The 25,404-nt window shown below is 38.3% G+C and overlaps 2 protein-coding genes across 10 annotated transcripts in view; both read right to left on the minus strand.

Moving 5' to 3' along the window:
• Positions 1-8,746, minus strand: part of dock10 (dedicator of cytokinesis 10) — a 145,557-nt gene extending 136,811 nt beyond the window's left edge. For all 9 annotated transcript variants that reach the window (XM_068213667.2, XM_073924222.1, XM_073924220.1 and 6 more), the window contains exon 1: positions 8,474-8,746. In XM_068213667.2, coding sequence (XP_068069768.2) covers positions 8,474-8,581 — 108 coding nt within the window. In that variant the 5' untranslated portion in view covers positions 8,582-8,746. The remainder of the gene's footprint in view (positions 1-8,473) is intronic.
• Positions 8,747-17,237: 8,491 nt separating this feature from the next.
• Positions 17,238-19,335, minus strand: taar12m (trace amine associated receptor 12m). The gene has a single exon (XM_001920809.6). It carries the CDS (start codon positions 18,285-18,287, stop codon positions 17,238-17,240), a length of 1,050 nt encoding a protein of 349 aa, XP_001920844.4. The 5' UTR covers positions 18,288-19,335.
• Between the last annotated feature and the right edge of the window lie 6,069 nt (positions 19,336-25,404).

Consider the following 25,404-nt stretch of genomic DNA (forward strand, 5'->3'; position numbering starts at 1 on the left):
CGCCCTGTAAAGGGAAAGGTGGAGAAGTAGAGGTGGAAGTGGGGAATCTTCAAATCGAAGATGACTGTAGTGAGAAACCCTGGCTCTTTATAGTGGGTTAGGAATCGTCTGATTGGTTGATCATACATAGCTAATGCAAGACCAGCTGTGTTCAATCATAAGCACGTGATCCTCTCGAAATTAGTTTATAAATAAAGCTGCGGTCACACTGGACTTTTCCTCCCATATACTTCTATTCATATGCACGCGAATGCGTCAGACCGGAAACGCAGGGTCGTGCGTCAAGTTTCGCAGGTTGCTGCGGTGCAAAGTTCAAGCTTGGTTAACTCTGACCTGCGAAATCGCATCACTTGACTGCCTGAGAACAATTGAGAATCAAAACATGACCTGTCTGGACAGAAATTTAAAACATGGAGCAATCGCTCGCTTTTTTTTATGTCTAATAATGGTGTTTAATCCCGCCCCTTTTCGCAACGCAGCACAACAGAATATTGCATGCTCAAACACTAACGTGACCGCAGCTTAAACTTCACTTGATTTCCTCATTTAATACATATAACATGCTTACAGATTAATATTTTTCTGATCCCATCACTCTGTGCTTCGTAGTTTGGGAAATATAAACAGATGCTTCAAAGTGAAGTTTATGTATAAACAAATTTCGAGAGGATCACGTGCTTATGATTGCTAGCAGCTGACCCGCATTATCCAATTCACTACGATCCAATCAGATGACTCCTAAACTACTATAAATACCCTGGGGTTTATTCCATTGCTATCTTCGTTTCGAAGAGTCCCCCCTTCCTCCCCTACTCCTCCTTCTTAGATGGGTGACACGGTGGCCCAGTGCCTAGCACTGTCGCCTCACAGCAAGAATGTCTCTGGTTCCTGGCTTTACCAAAACTAGCAGACATTTCTGTGTGGAGTTTGCACTTCTCCCCGTGCTCACGTGGGTTTCCCCCGGGTTCCCCGGTTTCCTCCCACCGCCTAAAAACATGCAATTAAGTCAATTGAACAATTCAAATTGTCAACATAGACACGCTCCTAGTTAGTAATTAATTTCAAGAGCATTCACTTGCTACAGCGGGGGAGTTCTCGAGATCTACCTGAGCTCAAACTCCCCTCCCGCTTTGCAACGGGAGGGAGCCCTGGGCTCGAGGATCTCATGAGCTCAGGGCTCTCTCCCGGGACAGCATGCCAAACAAGCTTTATAATTAATCATCAGCTAAGTGTGAACTCTTGAAATAATGTGAACATCAACTCTCTCTGTCAATTCATGTGTAGAGATTTTACTGCAAATGCCTCATCCATAACGCTGGAATTGCTCACAAACACCTGGAGGAATAGTCCCAGACCCCCACCCAAAGCCTTTATCTGTTCGCTGTTTGGTGAAATATTCAGCACAGAAAGTACAGCATGAATCCCTTCAGGATTTAAACCCTCGTCAGCTTTTCCTGATCTCAGCATCTCATCCTCAAGGGCTTTCGCCAAGTCTGAGGAAACGCCTTGAACATTAGACATGCAAGACAATCTGCGTCTAAACAGTAGAGGGTAAAGCATTAGGCGGCACGGTGGCTCAGTGGTTAGCACAGCAAGAAGGTCGCTGGTTCCCAGCTGGGCATTTCTGAGTTTGCATGTTCTTTCCATGTTGGTGCGGGTTTCCTCTGAGTGCTCCGCTTTCCCCCACAGACCAAACACATGCGCTATAGGGGAATTGATTAATTAAATTGGCCATAGTGTATGATTGTGTGTGAATTAGTGTGTATTAGTGTTTCCCAGTGCTGGGTTGCAGCTGGAAGGGCATCCACTGTGTAAAACATATGCTGGATTAGTTGGCGGTTCATTCCGCTGATGAATAAAGGGACTAAGCTGAAGGGAAATGAATGAATGAACAGTGATGAACTACAGGCTGTTGAATGGTTGGAAATAAAATGACGAAAGATTAAAAGCCTTGACAGTTAGTAGAAAGTAGACACTACACAGAGACATGAGATTCGGACTTCCTGCTAATGTTGTGGCAGAGAGAAAACATTTTCATTCCCACAGCGATGCGCTCTGCCGGCCTTCGTTCCCGAAACAAAATATTAAATACAACATCAGCGAGTGCCCTCTGACTTATCACACGGCCCGAAAACTGCAGTGGGAGATGGCAGAGCTGATGGTAGCAGCATAGGGTTATAGTTATTATCTCTTCAGAGTTTAATTCTCAGAAGAATTCCTCCCCCAGAGGGACAAGAACTTTATCTAATAAAACAAAAAAAATAGGTTGCTATATAGACATTCAAACAGTGTACAGATGATCAACCAAATGCTAGTTCTTTAATATCTAAATAAGATTTTAATCAACTAACTGAAACGGACAGGGTGTCATGGTGGCTCAGCGGTTAGCACTGTCACCTCACAGCAAGAAGGTTGCTAGTTTGACCACCGGCTAGGTCAGTTGGCATTTCTGTGTGGAGTTTGCATGTTCAGGGCTCGAAATTGCGACCATTTCGGTCGCATATGCGCCGGAAAATTAATCTATGCGACTCATAATATATTTGGTCGCATTAGTGCGACTGCAGATAATGGTTGTAGTGCGACCTGTTTTGATTTTTTTGTAAAAACGTGCTGAATCGCTCTTCCCTGCCGCTATATTGGTTCATATTAGCTGTCAATCACTCAAGGTATTCCGCTGTCAGATGACAGGGAAGGAGCTTTAATGACCACGGGAAATGCAAACGGCTGAAGAGTGAAAACTTAAAGCACGCAGGTTTGCAAACCCCACCTAAAGTTGAGGCGCAGATGAGAGCGATCATGACACGTCACGTGGTGAATAATGATCCGCCAGCTGAGATCAATCCAGTACGTGCTTTTCGGAGAAAGCGTCCGAATCTCGATGCGTTGCATTCACTGCGTGTTCATGTCCGCTAAAAATCAAATCTAATACTGAACACATCATCGCCAAAGAAGCTCGCCTTTACTAGGTTTACACTGAAACTGCGGCTCATAACAAACAGCGATATTGCGCCGGTAGTCATCGCGAGAATCCTGCTCATAAATTGCGTCGGCTGACTCGCCTGCCTGTCCACAAACACAGAAAAATGAAAATCAGCTCAGACTGAACATTTAAATTGACACAAACTGAAACCAAAACTTTTAAAGAGTGATAGAAGTGAGACTTACTTTCTTTTGTCTATTCTTGTTTGAGGTGTATTTTATTTTTTTTATTTATTTACTGATGACTGCTTTGCAGCTTTCAGCATTGAATTGAATGATTTATTATAATCTTTTGTTCGTTTTGTAGCAGAAATGTTATTTATTAAATTGACATTCATACAGAACAGCAGTACAAAATAAATATTTCTTACTGCAAGGCTTCATTTTTGTTTGATGCAAACTATACATTTATTTTTCATAAAGTAACAGACTTTTTATAGCAGATATTCATGCACGTTCAAGGCAGCATCATAATGAGAAATGTAATTCATTGTTACTATTATTGTCATTTTCATCATCATTAATATTCTATAATTATTAGACATTAATTTTTGGAATTATTGCACACAAATATCAGGTCATCTCAGCATTAGTTAGATAGTTGTTTCTGGTTTTTATTAGTCCTATTGATGTTGTTTTAAAATATGATAAATCTCTTAAAATACAATTTGCAGCGGTGCTCAATCATTTTTGGTGGGGGCTCCTAAAGTTTTTTTTGGTGCTCCTAAATATTTGAGGTTGGGAGCACCGGTGCTACCAAGTAAAAAAGTAAATTTCGAGCCCTGATGTTGGTGTGGGTTTCCTCCAGGTGCTCCGACTTGCTCTACAATCTAAACACATGCGCTATGGGGGAATTGATTAACTAAATTGGACGTGTTGTATGAGTGTGAGTGGATATGAGAGTGTATTGGTGTTTCCCAGTACTGAGTTTGCGCCTGGTAGCGCAACCGCTGTATAAAACATATGCTGGAATAGTTGTCAGTTCATTCCGCTGTGGTGACCCCTGATAAATAAGGCACTAAGCTGAAGGAAAATGAATGAATGAGACTGACAGTTACAGGGGCCGTTTGATAAGATTTTAATGTGCATGTATATTTATTTGTGAAGTTTCCCAAACTAATTTCGAGAGGAGCACGTGATAGAATTGACTACAGCTGATCCTTATCACTAATCACTAACTAGCCAATCGGATCACTCTAAATTTAATATAAATATCCAGCCTAAACTCCATTCCTCATCTTCGTTTTTGGAAAACCCCCCCATCCTTCCCTTCTCCCTCCTCCTCAGTTCGGGCGTCACGGCGGCTCAGTGGCTAGCACTGTTGCCTCACAGCAAGGAGGTCATTGGTTCAACACTAGCTGAGCCAACCGACACTCTCTGTGCGGAGTTTGCATGTTCTCCCCGTGTTCGCGTGGGTTTTCTCCAGGTACTCCGGTTTCCTCCCACACCCAAAAAACCATGCAAAGTTAAAGTCACAAGCACATACTACAAATTAGCGCCAATAGTGATTTATTTTGGGAGCTATCGAGAACTACCTGATCTCATATCCCTCCTAATGCTTATTGACCAGGCGGGAGCCTTGGGCTCATCTATCACCGAGCTCAGGGTTCTCTCCCGGGACAGCATGCCAAACTAGCTTAAATAGTCAAGCAGTATCTAAGTGTGAACTCTTGAAAATTACTTATTTATCTATAGCTGTATTCATTCTTTTCTTTTCTTTTTCTGGCTCAGTCTCTTCATTAATCTGGATTTTGCCATTAGCGGAATGAACCGCTAAAATGAAACCCATACAGTCAGTCAGTACAAGGGTTAAAACATTTACTTAGTTTAGAAGTTTAAGCCTTTACTTTGAGTCCTAAATATAGCATATAGGTTGCACGATGACAATGTGGGTGTCTTTAGGAGGGTCTTTTCAGTCTGAATTGCCTGTCTTCAACTTTCTGCCTTGTACATGTTCTTCAATTGTTTGTTTGACTCATGCCACCACTGAATAATGACTGCCACTGTGTTTTTCTTGTTGGCCTGGAGAACCCAGTCAGCAGAATAAAGCCTGACGTAAGGCAGCTTTTGGCGTTCTTCGCACTCATGTTTCATTCTGGGTCTTGTCTGAAAGCATGACTGTGACTGAGTTAGATGTGGAGTAAGGCTGCACTATATAGCGTTTCAGCATCGATATTACAACGTGTGCATCTGCAATAGTCACACTGCGAGATATGCAATGTTGAGTCTGAGCCACAGAACTCATGTTCTCATGAAAAAGGTACATGTGTGGACAACTCCTTCTTCATTACAATATCTATGAAATAAATGTTACTAGAAAGGTAAAGTGATTTTATTTTTTTAAAATTTCCATATTAAAACATGAATCATCATTTTAAATGTTAAAAAAAAACTCATAAACATTATTATCAAATTCTATAATACAAAACAACTATTAAAGCAAAACTAGAATTATTGTGAACTAAACCTTCAAGGCATTTTTAAAAAAACATTTGGTGAGCATTTTCTGATAAATACAGTTTCATTATTGATATCCGTTTGCTTTTCTCTACGCTTGTAAGCTGGCAAAAGTCCTGCATGTGCAAAGTGATCAAGCAAACATTTTAGTATTTGCATACATTTAGAATATTGTTTCAAGAGTTCACACTTAGCTGATAATCAATAAAGCGTATTTGGCATGCTGTCCCGGGAGAAAGCCCTGAGCTCGTAATATCCTCGAGCCCGGGGCTCCCTCCTGTTAGAAGGGCGAGAGGGGAGTTCAAGGTCAGAAAGGTCTCGAGAACTCCCCTGCTTGTCACCGTGAGAAGTGTGAACTCAGGTTGTGTTGGGTGATAATTTGTTGTAGTCGATTGGCTATGGTTTATGTTTTTGGACGGTGGGAGGAAACCGGGGAACCCAGGGGAAACCCACGCGAACACGGGGAGAACATGCAAACTCCACACAGAAACACCGACCAGCCCGAAAGGTTGGACCGGCGGTGTTCTTGCTGTGAGGCAACAGTGCTAGCCACTGGGCCACCGTGTCGCCCGATCAGAAAAAGTGGGAGGATGTAGGGGTGGAAAGGGGGGAGCTTCAAGACGAAGATAACTGGAGTGAAAAACTCAGGTTATTTATAATGCTTCTGTAATCATCTAATAGGGCTGATTACGGAGCTAACAAGGAGCCAGCCGTGTTGATTATAAGGACGTGATTCTCTCAAACTTATTTCATGAATAAACCGCACGTATATCTCGTTACAATACTTTTGCATAATTCTATTTCTATTTTTAAAATGAAGTCAATCAGAATAACTTTTAAGTGAAAAAAAGTATTACATTGTACATGAGAATGTATTTTTTCACATTTTTGTAAAAAATGTGAAATGTTTAGCAAAAAAAAAAAGATCTTTTGATTGATGTTAAAGTATTTTTATTCTTTATTGTAAACGGAAAAGCTGCATTTACACAAAAAACAAACTTAAAAAAAACTGTTTAACAATGTATTGAATGTTTTATATTTACTGCAAATATATTGACGCATTTTGGAAATAAAGTAGCAAAAAGTCTTTAAATAGTTCTTGAAGGAACACATTTGACACTGTTAAGGTACAAAGTGTCTGGTCACTGTAGTGCACTCTCAGAAATAATGGTACGCGAGCTGTCACTGGGGTGGCACCTTTTCAAAAGGTACACATTTGTACTTAAAGGATCCATATTGGTACCTCAAAAGAATATATTAGAACCTAATCCATTTAAGAGGTACAATTTTGTACTTTTTAGGTGCTAATATATCTCCCTGAGGTATATGAACCATTTATGTACAATATTTCATCTGCAGGTTTTAAAAACCAAAGGTACATTAGGTTTCCCATGGTACAAATCACGTCCTTAAAGGCACAAACTGCAGTGGAACAAATTTGTTTCTTTGCCTTAAAGTACAATTCTGTTCCATAAAAAGGTACTGCCCCAGTGACAAGGGTTTGGTACAACATTGTACCATTTTTTCTGAGAGTGTAAATACCTGCCACCCCTCAGGTTTTTCCTGGGATTCTCCCGCTATCAACCGGTAAAGATATTTTCCCATATTTCTACTTGTTGATTGATTGATTGATTCATTCTCGTTTCAGCTTAGTCCTTTTATTAATCCAGGGTCACCACAGCGGAATGAACCGCCAACTTATCCAGCACGTTTTAAAGCAGTGGATGCCCTTCCAACCGCAACCCATCTCTGGGAAACATCCACACACACAAACGGAAAACGGAGCAAACACAGGGAGAACATGCAAACTCCACACAGTAACACCAACTGACCCAGCCAAGGCTTGAACCTGCAACCCAGCAACCTTTTTGCTGTGAGGCGTCAGCACTACCTACTGCGCCACTGCGTCCCCCAATTGTTGAGTTAATGAGATTCAATTTCTTTATAATAGCTTCTCATTTTAATAGGCTAAACTCTTTGCTAATTTATTTGCAGATTTTTCTACTGTTTACTATTTTGTAAATAATAATAAAGCATATTACTGACTGTTTCAACTGTTTATTAACAATGAAACAGCTCATGAACATAATCAGGACTAATATTTAGTAATAAGGATGTCTCTTACTTTTACATCCCAATGTTGACAGGTCATAGTCGAAAACAAAACAAACACTGTTTGTTTACATGTTTGCTGCTTGCTTCTTCATTTGTGATCAGCGGAAAAAAAGAAACTCAAACAGGTTTGGAACAATTAAAGAATAAGTAAATGATAAATGAGTGAACTATCCCTTTAAGCTTTTCTGTAGTGAAACCAGTCCACAATAACGAACAGAAATACTGAAAGACATTACATTCACACATGGCGTAAGTCATTGATCTACATCACCGAATAGTACAACAAACACAGCAGATTAAAAATACAGTATTCACACCGTCAGCCTCTGTATCGTCACTGTCTCCAATAGCAACAGAGCACATCCTGACAGCGGTTCCCAGCCGTCTCCAGTAGCTATTTAAAAACATCTTAATTAGCCACTGATTAAACCGATCAGCTCATTAACTCCAAATCCTTGAGTGGGTGTGTCAGCTCCACAATGTGCGGTGTTCGAGGATGGAGAACCAGCAGTGGACGTTCAATGGAGAACCCACAGCTCGATGAATGCCCAGCACTACATTCCTCTGCGGCGTTTTACTACGAAACATATACGTCACCATGCACAGAAAGGTACCGTGAGCTGGACATTATCCACTAAAACAAGACATTTGACACTAAAACGAGTTTATTTGGTGGAATAACAATAATTAAATGAATTCAAAACAAGAGTCTATTAAGGGTCTAGCCATTTACAACCACCCAGCGTGTCCATTTATAACTTCCATAATCATTTGTCGCAGAATAAATCTGGCGGTTGACCTTACTTCACGCGTTCAGACGATACAACATTTGACCAAACTGTATTGTCTGTTTAGGTCTCGATGTATGAAGCTCTTCACACACAAAAACAGCTATGAAAAGCCAAAGAAAGGCGCTCTTTACCGTTATAGTAGCGTTCCTCACGGCGCTGGAAGCGGTTTGCCGAATCTCCGCTGCGCTCCCCGGCTTCAGCAGGCTCTTCGTAAATCTCCGGGTCGATTCCGCTGCCATTTCTTCTCGTGTGCATTCGGGAGGAAAACCCTGCAGTGTGTGCCACTAATCCGTAATGCTATTGATCACTTTGAAATGGAAAGAATACATTAAACCGACTGTGCGCGTCCTTCTTCACACTGTCGACTTTACTACTACTGTACACGGCGCGGTGGGCAGGGCTCTGTTTGCTCAGCATTCATACAGATGTATCAGCAGAACGAGACCCTATGAAAATACTACTAGTAGTATCTAACATCATTCTCAGGCATTTTTAGTAGATATGTTTGTCATACTAGATGTCGAGAAATTAGATTATAATTGAGATGCATTGATTGAGTGAGTTTGCAGACACACTTATTGATTCTAAATCAGAAAATATGTCGTATTTCTTGCAGGTCGACACATCAAGTTCATGTCTTTATGTGATATGACGACTAGGTGATGATCAGATATGCTATATCAAATTATTTTTTTTCCTGTAAAATGTAAATGTGCATTTAAAGTCCAGATTTACGCATAGAAAACGCTGGTCTCACTGCGCTAAAATGTACATGAACTTGAAATTTTAACCTAACTGGTAGTGGTAGTGGTGTATGCAGGGAGCACGTCATGAAAAGTGAGACGAATGAAAGCATTTGTTGGTTTTTAGCGCCACCGCGCGTCAGAACACGTGATAACATTACAGCATATTTTAATTCTTAAAGGAGTGGAGACAGCTAGGGTGAAAGAAAACTTCCAGGCTTAAATGGCGAATTAGATTTTTCTCCTTCTTTTGTATTTTTTGTGCATATATGTATTTATATATATGTGTTGTTAAATTATTAATATATATTATTATTATTAATGGTAATAGTAATAAAAACAATAATGACTGGAGTAATCATTTCATCTGAAACTACATACAATTAGTAATCAATAAATATTTAATAAATAAGTAATTAATTTATTTTTTTTACATTTAATAAATGCTGCCTTGCTAAACAGAATCATTTTGTTAAAAAAAAAAAAAAAAACTGACCCCAAACTTTTGACAAGTAAGTTTTTGACAAGTACTGTGTGTGCATGTATATATGTATGTGTATATACACACACATACACGCATTACTCGTTGTACTATGAAATATCTTATAGCTCACTATGTGTGATATTTATTAAACCTTTTTGATTGTGGCCTATCAGACAGTACAAACACCTCACACTGTAAGCCAATCAAGACACTTGAAAATTGGATGCAAGCAAAAAGTCTTCTCTGAAGCTTTGGGGCAGCACGATGGAGCAGTGGGTAGCACAATCGCCTCACACAACCATCTCTAGGGTTTACAGAAAATGGTCTTTAAAAAAAAAGAGGAAATATCCAGTGAGCGGCAGTTCTGTGGCCGCAAATGCCTTGTTGATGTCAGCGGAGAATGGCCAGACTGGTTCCAGCTGATAGAAAGGCAACAGTAACTCAAATAAGCACTCGTTACAACCGAGCTCTGCAGAAGAGCATCTCTGAACACACAACACGTCCAACCTTGAGGCGGATGGGCTACAGCAGCAGAAGAGCACACCGGGTGCCGCTCCTGTCAGCTAAGAACAGGAAACTGAGGCTACAATTCACACAGACTCACCAAAACTGCACAATAGAAGATTGGAGAAACGTTGCCTGCTCTGATGAGTCTCCATTTCTGCTGACACATTCGGATGGTCTGGTCAGAATTTGGCGTCAGCAACATGAAAGCATGGATCCATCCTGCCTTGTATCAGCGGTTCAGGCTGGTGGTGGTGGTGTAATGGTGTGGGGGAGATTTTCTTGCACATTTTGGGTCCATTACTACCACTTGAGCATCTTGCCAACGCCACAGCCTACCTGAGTATTGCTGCTGACCATGTCCATCCCTTTTTGAGCACAGTGTACTCATCTTCTAATGGCTACTTCCAGCAGGATAACGCACCATGTCATAAAGCTCAATCATCTCAGACTGGTTTCTTGAACATGACAATGAGTTCACTGTACTCAAATGGCCTCCACAGTCACCAGAGCTCAATCCAATAGAGACCTTTGGGATGTGCTGGAACGGGAGATTGGCATTATGAATGTGCAGCCGACAAATCTGCAGCAACTGCGTGATGCTATCATGTCAGTATGGAGCAAAATCTCCTTATTGAGTGGCTTGTTGAATCTGTGCCACAAAGGATTAAGGAAGTTGAGATCAGTTAATCCAGGAACATGTCCTACTTGGTGAAATCAGGTTGGCATATTCATTTTTAATCATTAAACTGAATTAGTTTTATTTGAATATGTGAGCTCTTTCAGTTTGAAGTTGATCTGTGTCATGTTTATAATATTCCTCGCACACGGAAAGCTTCCCCAAACTCAAATCTGTCCGTTTCATCTCTCAGTTATTGGTTTGAAGTGCTGATGTTCTGTTTAAATGTCACAATATGGTACAACTTAAAAAGGAAAAAGTCAGAAAAGATAGGTAAAGCAGCTGGTGAGGCTTCAAAAGAGCTAAAGCCCTTAAAGTGAACAAATGTTTTGTTTTATGTCCTGTAGCCGAGGCGGATGCGGAGGACCCTGGGGTCTGTAGTGTTTTTCAGATGAGAGAGTGGATAGGGGAGAAGCGGGGAGACAATAAGAGAGAGAACGCTTTGTCTGAAGTTTTGTAGATTAATATACAGCTGTCACGGGCTGAAGTGTACACCTCATCAGAAGCCTTTCATCCCTGAAAAAGCACCTCAGGCATCAGACACAGAGCACGCATACCCAGAAGCACACACGCTAATTAACGCTAACAAACGCTGCATGTTTGGCCATCAAAAATATTAATACCCGATTCAAATGTATAAATAATATCCATTCATTTATTTTCCTTTAGTTTAGTTACTTTATTAACACAGCGGAATGAACCGCCAACTTATCCAGCATGTTTTACTTAAAGAATACCCTTCCAACTGCAACCCATCACTGGGAAACACCCATACACTCTAATTCGCACTCATTCACTACGGCCAATTTAGTTTATTCAATTCCCCTATAGCATGTGTTTGGACTTGAGAGGGAAACCGGAGCACCTAGAGCAGAGGTCTCAAACTCGCGGCCCGCAGGCCATTTGCGGCCCTCAGTGCAATATTTTGTGGCCCGCGCCGACCGCTGTACACTGACAGAATCAGCGGAGCGGGGAGAGAGAGCGCTCCCCGCTCCGCTGATTCTATCCGTACACAGCGGTCACTGGCATTCCCCGCCCGCCGTGTAAACAAAGGGGCGGGGATGCCAGTGACGTCACCACGCACCCCGCCCCTTTGTTAGACGCTGTGACGGGCGGGAAGTGTTAGGAGGGAACTCGCGCCGGCCAGAACCAAGGTAAGCTGTTCCCGCCCCTGCCTGCCACTTAGCTACCTATCTGCAGCCTGCCACCTACATAGCTACAGCCTGCATCTTATATATATTATAGGTAGATACAGACTGGAGTGGGGGTGTTTTATTTATACATATATACGCCTTTTTTTAAGGTGAGGGAATGTAAGTTTTGAGTGAGTTCCCCCACTTTTTTCCCTAGGACTTGACCCCTGGCACAGCGGTCAGAAAAAGATTGAATTGAAGAGAGGCCGGCAGTCGGCAGGAGAGTTTGTGTGTGGGCCACACCTGGAATCAATTTGAATTAGAACAGACAGAGAAGAATTAGATTTTATTACAGAATTAGATTTGGTCATACCCCCATCATGACTTCATCAAAGCCTGCAGTGAAGAGAAAGATTGATGACGAGCATGTTCATAACCTTTACTCTGTTCATAATCTTCACTCAATGTTCTATTAATGTTCAGGACACTTCATGTTCAGAAGAAATAAAAAAAAAAAGGGTCATGAAACCCCCTCGTTTCAGCAGGGTGTTTTCACACCTCTACTTTGGAAAAAGTCAGAAAAGTGGGCGTGTCCAGCTCTGTTTAGAGGGGAGTGTCGGAGGAAGAAAAGTGGGAGGGTGTGGGAGTGTCTATTTGGGCATGCGCGAGTTTCAGAGTCAAAATACACACACACAGGAGAAAGTGATGGTGTCTAACCTACATGGACATCTGTAGTCGAATTATTTGCCAAATTATTAAATGTTGGACTTTAACTGCAGTTTGGCTCTTTCATTCAGGGAATGTCCCTCGCGACAAACGAGATATTTGATTCGAGGAACTGCTCTAAGCGTGTATTTTTCATGCAATGTTTGATACCGCACGGCGAATGAGAGAAAAAAACCCTCCGCATTTCCCGGAAACTTAGATGCACTCGGCAGGTAGTGTCAGAAAGCAGCATGTGTTATTCCGGTCACAAAATGCGGTGAAAATCCTCCACGAGGTTATAGTTTGGTTGTGGTGCTAACATGTTTACACTCGGTGCAATAGTTAACTTAGTTCGATACGAACAAACTGAATAAACAAAGAGCACTGGTCGCTCACTTACCAAATCTGTAGAGACAGGACAATCACCAGCAACTAGAGCCGCGTCTTTATTTAGAGGAGACTACAAGCGAATCCGGATCTCAGCGTTTGCAGATGAGAACAGCTCTCAGGTAAACAATAATCCTCCTTAGACACGTAAGTTATTGTTGTCGAGCGTCGCGTACACTGTTAATCCACACGTGACTCCAGCTGAGCTCTCACAGAGAGAAAATGAAAACAAAACTTCACTGCAGCAAACTATAAAAGCAACACTTCACGCTTGTTTTGCCAACACAACGTGGCGTCTCTGTCGTGTAAACACGGTGACACTAATGAATATTAATGAAGTTGCACAATAGAGCGCGCTGATTGGTTTGAACCAAGCCTTACTCATGCATTAATGCATCACACTGTAAGACGTAATAAGACACACTCTGGCACAGACGTCCAGTCTGCACGCTGGAATACACGCTATTATCTCATGACCGTGACGCAGCTTCAAAATTTAGTTTCAAACCGGAAGTACAAATTTGCTTGAAATAACGCAAAACAACCAATTTACACTTTTTAGTGAAATATAGGTGTCCTAATAGTGTTTTTAGCAGTGTGGGACACATATACCACTGTCAACAGCTCAAACACATGTGTTCTGGTGTTTCGTGACCCTTTAAAGATACTGATGAGAGGTTTGCACTGACTGCACTGCAAAAAATGCTTTTCTTACTTAGATTGTTTGTCTTGTTTCTAGTCCAAATATTCAAAAGTTCTTAAATGAAGAAGAATTTTTCAAGCAAGCAAAACATGCTGTCTTGTTTTCAGAAATAATATGCCAAAATGAAGTTTTTCCTTAAAACAAGCAAAATAATCTGCCAACGGGATAAGCTAAATCATTTTATGTCAAAAGGAAAAACAAGATTATTTTGCTTCCCCCAAATCACATTCCACATTCACCTGTAGTTATTAAACACATCTGAAAGACTAAAGAAGTTGAATTGTGTAGGCAAAGTGTCTTAAACTAGAGCTGAGCAATGGCTGACGCAGACACCTCTTATCCAAGCATCACAAATGATTTCGCTTTGTTTCGGGTTATTACCATACACATAAACTGTACTTTTTATTGGACAGCAGCAGAGCGGAAGATAAAACAATTACGGCAACATTTGCTTTCTACAGGTCATGCTTGTGGCATAATGCAATAAAAACTCGTGTGGCCAATTTCTGAGATAGCCGCATTCAATTAAATTACACCAGCTCCAGTTTGGCAGCATAAGAAAGATGAGAGCATGTCCGAAAGAAGACAGGGGAGATGGAGGCACTTATCCCTCCTCTTGTAAAGGACATAGTGCGATGAAACAATGATGGATAGACTCTGAAAAGTGCATTATTCTAGATACCTTATTTATTTATTTACATAATGCAATAAGCATAAAATGCCCCAACTCGTGAGGATATTTCCTCTCAAAGCAAGACACATTCTCATTTTCCTTGATAGTAGATGGAGTGGATTTATTCTCCATTAAAAAGGCTGTTCTCCTTATTATATGTTTTTCAAATGAAGACAAAATAAACAGCTCTGTCTCCTAAAGGTCAGGAAACCAAACTGGATCTTAATGGTAAGGAGTTTACATGAGTTGGATGTTCCTTTCAAGTTACTGTTTTACCTCTGTCACAATCACCAGCGATCTAGTCCGTACAGATTGCTGGAGAACTACACACCTGCCACCAAAGGAACTACAAGTCCTGTCATGCACCACACACTCACACCTGTTCCGGTTTTCTGCTGATTGCAAACACACACAGCTGAAACTATTCTTGGACTGATTCAATGACTGTAGCCCCTTTCACACAGTGATACCAGTAAATATATGGAAAATTTCCGGAACGACTTTACCGGTAAGTTCAAAAAAGCGCTGTTCACACAGGCGAGGACGTTACGGAATTTTTCCGGAAAAGAGCATTCACACATCCATTCCAAAATACCGGTAAATTCTGACATCATTATCCAGAAATGAGCTCTAAACGCCTATGCTTGTGTTTGTAAACATTTGACTACATCACAAACTCTGTGGATGATCAGTGTTGTGAACAACTTCGATAAAAACACATAGATGAGATGTACATGAAATGTGTTTGATGGCGCTCACGGGCTGTTTCACGGGCACACGCAAAGCTTGGAGGTAAACAAACAGCGGCTTATCATAAGCATCTTATCGATGATTATTTACACAGTTGGCATTAAGATGAACATATAATCGTTATCTGACTAACTTCTAGCAGCTAAATGTGTCTGGTAAAATATTCAAAGGCTTTTATTCTCATAAACCGCGCGGATGTTAATGCGTCTGACTGTTCTGATTGGCTAAAGCAGACGTCTCACGTCAGCACGTTCTAGACGTGCACATGCGCTTTCCGGCAATCTTCCTTCTGCATTCACATAGCGCAGCATTCCGGCAAATTACCGGTAATGTTACAACTTCTCTTTCCGGAAAATAGCCAGAACGAATTTACCGGTATTTTCAAAAAGGGCCTGTTCACACACACACACCTTTCCGGAAAAATGCCGGCAATTTTCCGGAAAGGTCTGTATGTGTGAAAGGGGCTTATATAAACAGCACACGCACATCTGGGCTGAGTCTTGTTTTTCTAAGTGTTCTTTGTCTATTCTTTCCTGTGTTTTGATCCTCGCCTTGTCTCCCTGTTGTTATTGATACTTTGCCGCCTGTACCAACACAATCTCATGACAATTCGTAACTTTTTGATTTAGTGGCTAATTCGTATGAATTCGTACGATCTAATTGGTACAAATTAGATCTAATTTTCTTATATATATATATATATATATATATATATATATATATATATATATATATATATATATATATATATATACATACATATACATACAGGCCTGTAGCTAGCCTGGTGAAAGGGGTGGTTCTTTTTTTGGACCTTTTTGCATATATACGTCTCTATTTTGCATATATAGTTTCTATTTAACTGCATTTACTGATTTTTTTTTTTTTGCTGGATTAGCTAGTCAGATGTCATCATAACCACACTTTTTGATGTACTAAAAATATTTCCAAAAAAATTGCAATAAAAAAAAATCAAATAACACTAATTTTTAAAATACATCATATATCATTAGCAAAACATAGCAATCTGTTAAATTTTAAAGTAAAAAAAACTGTAGCCTACTGTCATTTATTAGACAAAAAAGCAAACTAGCTAACATGTTCAACTGTCCAAGGTCACAATTTTGGTCAATTAAAAAACATAATAATAATAATGATAATAATATTAATAATGATATTTATAATAATAATAATAATACAACAGTAATAATGAATTCTTCAGATTTTTTCTAGCCTCTTAAAAAGCATTAACAAATTCCAGGATATCAACAATAGTCAAAATATGTTCAAATTCATTTAATATGGTCCGCTTCTGGTGCTTCACACCTTCTCTGCCTTCTTGCTCTTTTCGACCCATAGCGTTACTTAGTATGGATGACGCATCAAAGATTCAAACAGTGGTTTATGTCACGTGACTTGCGTCACATTACTGTGGCTTTGAGGCTCTATTGGATTCGAATTACTGGCCAGAGTTATTTTAAATTACACTTTATTACAATATATATATATATATATATATATATATATATATATATATATATATATACACACACACACACACACACACACACACACACACACACACACACACACACACACACACACACATATATATATATATATATTATATGAATTATATGATAAATATAATATATAATACTAAATTATATTAAATAATTAAAAGGACAAATTCTGGACCATTTTATATATATTTAATTATACTAATAATCACATAGTAACAATAATCATGCATGTCATATGTTTATATATACATATATATATATATATATATAAACATATGACATGCATAACTATTGTTACTGTGTGATTATTAGCGTATGAATATTACAGTATATGCAACACTGATGGGTACATAATCAGTACGCCCTGCAAATCAACACTTTTTTCCTTCTCTTTTTAAACCAACAAGTCAAACATTACAAATATCAGTTTTCCTAAATACATGACAATTGTAAAAGCCCATTTATTTCAGCAGCAGAAGAAACAGTTATGCAAAAAAGGGGACAGCTGGGGTTAATTTTAATAGTTAAATGTTGCAATGAGTTTAATAAAATGCAGTGATTCAATATGATAATCAATACTTCCTTTCCTAACTCAGATTAAAGCAACAGATTCATCCAAACGCCAGTGTTCTGGAGCTGCTGGATCCACACATAACAGTCGACATCAGGATTTTGAATGCCTTCTGAAAGCGTGGATAAAAAAAGCCATATATCAATGGGTTACAGGTGGAATTAAAATACCCGAACCAAACCAAAGCATCAAAGACATCAGCCGGAGTCCAGAAATCGAGGAAGGGGTCGAGAGCAGTGGCCACAAAAAAAGGCAGCCAGCATAACAAAAAAGCACCTACGACAATGGCCACTATTTTGGCAGCCTTTCTTTCTCTCTGCGCGTACGTCTGGCTCTTAATCTCCAACACAGAGACTCTTTCTGATAAAACCTTTGCGTGTTTGCTCGCAACGCGAAAGATCTTTACATACAGAGAGCTCATAATAGCACCGGGCAGGAAAAATGTCAGAATCGAGCAAATAAGAGCTGAGGGTTTGTTGAATAAAAGTACGCAACTTCCCAAACAGGATATTTGTAAGACGAGTACTTCCAGACCTATCAGATTCACCTCTGAAAACACAATGGAAAAGCTGTACACAAACGCAAACAGCCACGCACACATAATAAACACAGTTATGCTGTAATTTGTGACTCTCGTTCTGTACATTAAAGGGTCACAGATTGCCCAGTACCTGTCCACGGATATTAAACTCAGGTGCATTTTAGAAGAGATTGAGAGAGTCATGTCCAAGCTTGAATGCACTTTACAAATAACGTCTCCTAAATACCAGCACCCTTCAATAGATCTCACCATGCTGTAAGGCATGACCAAAGAGCCCAGGAGACAGTCGCATGCAGCCAGAGACTGAACGATCAGATGAGTTGGAGACTGCAGATGTTTAAAGTATGAGATGGAGACGACGACCAGCAGGTTGCCGAAAACTGTTAGAAATATAATGAGAAGCATTAATATGTACATAGCCACCTTCACTGTAGTAAGGCGCTGCGCACTGAGGCAGGAGTCTAGGCGAAGCGGAAAGCAGAGGAACACATTTTCAGCATACACATCAGTCTCGTTTGCTGCCATTTTGTCAACTGGATAGATGAACATAAGTCAGATTTGCACACAAATCAGTCAGTTGTACAAAATGAACATAGCAATATACATACATTTACATAATATGCACTGTAAAAATGCGGATCAATTTGTGTTGGGTCAACATGAAAGAATTTTGTGAACTTATTAGTTTGTAAGATGAACATAAAACACAACAACAAAAAGGTAAACCCTGAAAAAACTCAACGATTGTGATGTTTCAGCTGGTTTTAAGTAAGTAGCTTGAGCAAAATGTTTTTTTTTTTTTTTTGAGAATAATGTGTACAATACTACTAAACAACCATTTAAGATGAATCAGATCTAATGTGTACAATAGTTTAAAACCGGACACTCATTTGCTAAACGAATGTGAATCAAATAACGGTTTGACTCGGAGGAGCTCGGTCTTGTGGATTTATATACTCTCAGATTTCTGCTATTTCCACTCAGGCTGTGTGTTCGTCACCCGTAGCTACCAAAAAACACACACTGAACCCCTGAGATCATCATGACAGAATTAAAAACAACAACAACTTTCTTTCTTGGACACGCTAACAACGACACTTGATTAGAAGTAAGGAAAAGCTGGCCTTAATCTTAGTTGAGATCTGCGGATGTATATTTGAAGAGTTCAGATGCACAAACTTCTAATTGCCGTCTTAATTATTCTTCTAAAATTAGCAGTTTTGTCAGTGTGTAGGATCAGTAATATCACTTTTATGCCAAAGAATAAGTTATTTTTATTTACTTTAAAGTGAAATAACTCAACATAAACCAAACAGGCAGATAAAAAAATGTTCAGTTTCGATAGAAATCTAAATGGCATTTAGAGGTTTTTGCATTAAACTCTTCATTTCTATATAGTTATAAGTATTATACAAGTGACCCATGTTTCTTTATGTTTTGACAACCCCTGGCATGTACAGCTGAAGTTGAAATTTTCCGCCCTCCTGGATATTTTGTCCCCCAATTTCTGTTTAACGAAAGGAAGACTTTTTTCAACACATTCCTAAACATACAATTGAAACCAAAAGTTTACAAAATACTCTTAAAATAGGAGCATAACCATTTAAAAAAAAAGTCTGATGGTAAATCATACTAAACGTTTACTATTTTAGGTCCGTTAGGATTACCTAAATTATTTACATTTGCTAAAGGCCAGAATAATGAAAGAATTTTTATTTTTATTTTTTTAAATTAATTTCTAGACAGTCAAAAGTTTACACACATTTCCTCAGTATTTTTTAGCTTTGCATTTAAACTGTATAACTTTGGTCAAATGTTTTGTGTCTCCTTCCACAAGCTTCTCACAATAGTGTGCAGGAATTTTGGCCCATTCCTCCTGACATAATTGGTGTAACTGAGTCAGATTTATAGGCTGTCTTGCTCGCACAAGCTTCTTCAACTCTGCCCACAGATTTTCTATAGGATTGAGATCAGGGCTTTGTGATGGCCACTCCAAAACATTCACTCTGTTGTCCTTAAAGTACATTTGAACTAACTTGGCAGTATGCTTAGGGTCATGGTCTGTTTGGAAGACCCATTTGTGGCCAAGTTTTAATTCCCTGGCTGATGTCTTGAATTGTTGCTTCAGTATTTCTCCATAATGTTCTTTCCTCATGATGCCATCTATGCTGTGAAGTGGACCAATCCCTCTTGCAGCAAAACATTCTTAAAGGGAATGGGAGATGAGACTCTAATTGGTTTATTCTCAAAACACACCTATAACTCATTAAGAAAATAAACTCAACCCTTTTAGCCCATGCGTCACGGTGCAAAGCGGATTTTCCCGTCCTTAAATTAGCAAAAACGAGTCCTGACACGCCCTGAAAGCGTTTGCGCCCTGCGTTTTGCGCTCTGCGCATGGACCGTCAAAATAGAGCCCTTTGTGTCAGATGGTCAAAAATGTTAAATGTTTGTTTATATAAAGGCAATGACTCTGTAGTCGCTGATGACGAGAGATTCTCGTCTTTGCTTATTAAGTAGAACTTGCGTGTGTGCTGCTGTAAAGAGTTGATTTCATTTTATCTGTAGAAAAAAAAATTATAATACTAATATGAAACAGATTAAAGCTTTATTTTTAACATTAGCACTTAATTTTGGCATATTATTTCTTAAAACAAGACACTATTTTTTTACATGTCTAGAAAAGGCTTCTTGACTTAGGAATTTTGAGATATTTGGATTAGAAACAAGACAAAACATCTGAGTGAGAAGGATTTTATTTTAATTTTTTTTACAGTGTGCATAATCCTGTTTTCTTAAAAATGTAATATGCATTTATTATCTAAAATGCATTGACAACATGACCTATTATGCTAGCAGATTAAAGCAGTACTTAATTTTTAATCAGCACTCATTTACTAAAAAAAGACAACACGTTTTGCTTGTAATATGCACTGATCATCTAAAACACATTGACAATATCACCCACATCTTGTTCTTACTTGTTTAATTTATGTTTAACTAACAAATATGCATCACAAAATCTTTATTAATCTACATATATCTATATTTATTTTATGTAAACAGTATCTGTATGTGTTTGTGCATGTCAAACCCCTCACACACTGTACTCTGCAGAGACGTAATGTTTTCAACATATGATCCCATGTGACTAGTTATAATTTCTCAGTTTTAATGAAAGAGTGACTTTAAATGCAAAGGTGTGAACACTGGAAGTCCCTTTCACAACACTGTCGCTCGTTGGGATTAGTACAACAACAACCACTTTGGTAATAATCCATCAGTATGGCATCAGCGTATTTACTTATAATGCCTTATTATTGACTTATAATTACCTTATTTATGAAATGACACTCCTTTTCACTGAGATTATAATAAGTTTGAGCCAAATATTTGACCCTTGAGTCAAATCAGATGAGCAAAAACATTTCAAAATACGTTGGGACAGGAGCAGTTTAGGGCTAGTAAATGATGTGATTTGAACAGACGATATGATCAGTTGATTGTAATTATGATTTGGTACAAAAACAGCATTCAGGAAAAGTCTAGTCCTTTAGGAGCAAAGATGGGCCGAGGATCGCCAGTTTGCCAACAAATACATGGGGAATTGATGAAATGTTCAAAAACAATGTTCCTCAAAGAAAGAGAGGAAGACATATGTATATTTTCCTTTCAACAGTGCAGAACATCTTTAAAAATATATATCACACGGTAGAAACATGTACTATGATCAGATTAATTAGTTTTTAAGGTATTTTTGGGGGGGAGAAATGGACTCTGTGTAGAAGAAAAGAATATATATATATATATATATATATATATATATATATATATATATATATATATATATATATATATATATATATATATATATATATTCCATACTGTCTTGTCTGAATTTCAGTAAACTCAGTTAGCTATGACAGTTTAAATGTCAGATGTTGTTGAAATATATAATTAGGTATCTTCTGCACAGCATTGAAAGCTAATACTGTGCCTACTAATAATTTTTCTCAGGGTCAGAATGTATATTGTAAATAGCAAAGGGCCTAAAACAAACCACTGTTATACAATGACTTGCCTAATTACCCAACCTTGCCTAATTAACCCAGTTTAGCCTTTAAATGTCGCTTTAAGCTGTATAGAAGTGTCTTGAAGAATATCTAGTCAAATATTATTTACTGTCATCATGGCAGTTTATTAGAGATGAGTTATTAAAACTATTATGTTTAGAAATGTGTTGAAAAATTGTTTCCTACATTAAACAATAATTGAGGAAAAAAAGAAGAAAGAAAAAAAAAAATATATATATATATAATTTTATTTTTGACATTGACATTGACTTACTTAACAGCATTATTCATTTCCAGTTAAAGAACACACAAATTATTGTTATTTATTTAATTAATTAATTTTATTTAATTTTGATCACCTATTTTCTTTGTAAAAATTGTTACCAATGTATTAACATTTACTTATATTATATTTGTTGTTACTGTATCTATTAGATCTATTAGATGGGCTGATAAATAAATAAATAAATAAATAAATAAATAAATAAAGGTATGACAAATTAGGAGCAGTAATATTTAAATGTAGAGTGCTCAGCATAAATGAGCACACCCCATTTTGAAATTGATTTGTATCCATTTCTCAGTCAATATAGGTCATATATCCGTTTAATAAACCTGTTTTGTTCAAATGCAAAAACAAATATTTATTAAAATAATATTTTAGGCACCGAACATCTTTAGAAATGGAAAGATGATACATTTAAATTCATGCAAAATATTGGAAAAAATTACAAATTACAAAACTTTAACAAATCTCTTAAATTTTGCTATTTTTGTATTTAACATTTTTCCCTAACATTAATTTTGGACCGTTATCATTTGTTAGATTAGCACCAGATTTGGCTTCAGTACTGACTAATCTAATGTACATGCACAGGTATAATATTGTAAAGCTTCCTATAGAAAATATGAATTTAAATGAGAGATGTGTGAGGGGTGAACTCATATATGCTGAGCACTGTAAAAGCATCAAAGCCTTTTTATAGTAAAAGTCCTTTGGTCCAACAGCCAGCAGATGGCAGCAGCCGTCCAGTGTATACTGTAATTGTACTCTAAGAATACAGCTGGAATAATACTGGGCTCACATGAGAAACAGGGCACACAAGTTGATTTAGTTTACATGGAGAGTTAGACTACAGCGCAGATAGATCAGTGAGCAATCATACATTCCTCAGAAACCAAAAAGTGATGCTCAAAACTGGGCAATTTAATAAATAATAATAAAAAAATCAGCTGTTGATGTAAAGAAGTTAGTCAATATTATTCAATACCCTCCTGTGAAATGTGTTTTCTTTTTTAAATATTGCCCAAGTGGTGTTTTTGTACATTTAATAAATGCCGCCTTGATAAACAGAATAATTGTCTTTAAAAAAATAACATTAAAAAAAAACTGACCCCAAATATTAGACCGGTAGTATATGTCACACCCATTATATTACAAAAAAAATTGTCCTAGTAAACCTCCAAAACCAGTACACACATTTACACTTTGGTATTTGTGGTTTACAGGGACTCTACATAGGCGTAATGTAATTTATACTATTAAAAACTGCTTATTATATGGCCTAACCATAACCCTAACCTTAACCCTAAGTGTTTAAAGTGGCTTGTCCTTGTAAACCACCACCATTATAGAATACAACTCATACCCATGCCATTATACATTAAAAAACGTCCTTGTAAAATCACCAAAACCAGTATACAAACTCACACACAAAAAGGGGAACGATCTGAAACAACGATCACACATTCAAACTAGTGCTGTCAATTGATTAAAATTTTTTTTACTAATTAATTACACTTTTTTTGAAAATTAATCACAATTAATTGCGATTAATCACATTTAAAAGACTGAAAATTGTCGTTTTGGCTATTTAAATGTTAAATTAATATAAATGCAAGACAAAAAAACTATTTAAATTCAAAATATAATTTTGAATTTTTGTTCAACTTGTAACAGATTTATTCATGTAAACAACATACCAACAATAAACCATAAAGATCCTGGCTTGACAGCCATATTTATTACAGAAATAAAAACACAGGCATGTTAATGACATTTAAATTTCTAAACAATCAGTGTCCAATAAATAAAACATTGATTTACAAGTTGGATTCTAAGTGGACTGCAAAACAAATCCAAAATACAAGTATTACAGATATGGACAATTATAATAACAATAAAGTACTGAATACAAACAATAGTACTTATTGTAAAGTTGTATTGCTGTGAGTCGAGAACATTAATTATAAAGTAAAAACAATTATACTCAGATCTCCTTTACATTCAGCCAGTTGCTAAAACAGTCCAGTCTGTGGACATTATCGGGGGACAATGTGGACCTTTTCTTTTGAATGACGTGAGCTGAAAGTGCAACACAATCTCACGGCAATTCGTAACTTTCTGATTTAGTGGCTACGGACAACGCCGTTTAGGCAGGTTTGTTGCTAAGAAACGCGCATGCACACACACACACAACAGCCGGAGCCACTCCCTTCAGATTCAACACACATGATTGCGTTTATCAAATTTGCTTAAACTAAGCATTCTAAAGTATGGCTGTTTCGCAAGGATTCTGACAAAACAACGCAAAGCATATGATTTACAAAAGTTGCGTTTAAGGGGGAAACATGTCAAACTTAATGAAACATTGGAGGGCGCATGATGAAAGGCAAAGGAATGCGCTGTCTTAACCCTAACCCTAAATGTATGAAGTGGCACCGTAAACCACCAAAATGGAGTACCATTATGTCATAAACTGCTGAAAAATCCAGCTTAAACCAGCCTAGACTGGTTGGCTGGTTTTAGCTGGTTGACCAGCCTGGTTTTAGAGGGGTTTTGGCCATTTCCAGCCTGGTTTTAGCTGGTCTGGCTGGAAAATGACCAGCTAAATCCAGCTAAAACCAGCTTGACCAGCCTGGTTTAAGCTGGACATAGCTGGTTTTGGCTGAGCTACCCTCCTGTCTAGGCTGGTCAAGCTGGTTTTAGCTGGTCATCTCCCAGCCTGACCAGCTAAGACCAGGCTGGAAATGGCTGGAAACCAGCAAAGTGGCCAAAACCACTCTAATACCAGGCTGGTCAACCAGCTAAAACCAGCCAACCAGCCTAGGCTGGTTTAAGCTGTTTTTTCGGTAGGGTACCCATGTCATTATACAAAAATGTCCTTGTAAACCACCAAAACCAGCACACACACACACACACACACACACACACACATTGGTATTAGAGGTGTACAAGGACTCTTCATAGGCGTAATGAAATGTCTACAATAACAACACTTATTATATGACCTAGCTGTAACCCTAAATGTTTGAAGTGGCTTGTAAACCATTTCAAAACACTTGTTTTTTTTTAAACCATCAAAACCAGTACACACACACACACATCCGTATTGGTGGTTTACAGGGACTTTTCATAGGAGTCATGTAATTTATACAGTAAAAACACTTAATATATGGCCTAAGCCCTAACCCTAACTGTTTCAAGTATCTTGTCCCCATAAAACACCATAATAGAGAATAACTAGGTCATACCCATGACATTATACAAAAAATGTGCTTGTAAACCACCAAGACGAGTTCACACACTCACA

Source organism: Danio rerio, chromosome 15 (genome assembly GCF_049306965.1).
Source record: "Danio rerio strain Tuebingen ecotype United States chromosome 15, GRCz12tu, whole genome shotgun sequence".
Classification (NCBI taxonomy): Eukaryota; Metazoa; Chordata; class Actinopteri; order Cypriniformes; family Danionidae; genus Danio; species Danio rerio.

What these genes read in the sequence shown, in the direction of transcription:
- taar12m (XM_001920809.6), bottom strand. Translation starts at nt 18,287, where the DNA reads ATGTTCATCTATCCAGTTGACAAAATGGCAGCAAACGAGACTGATGTG.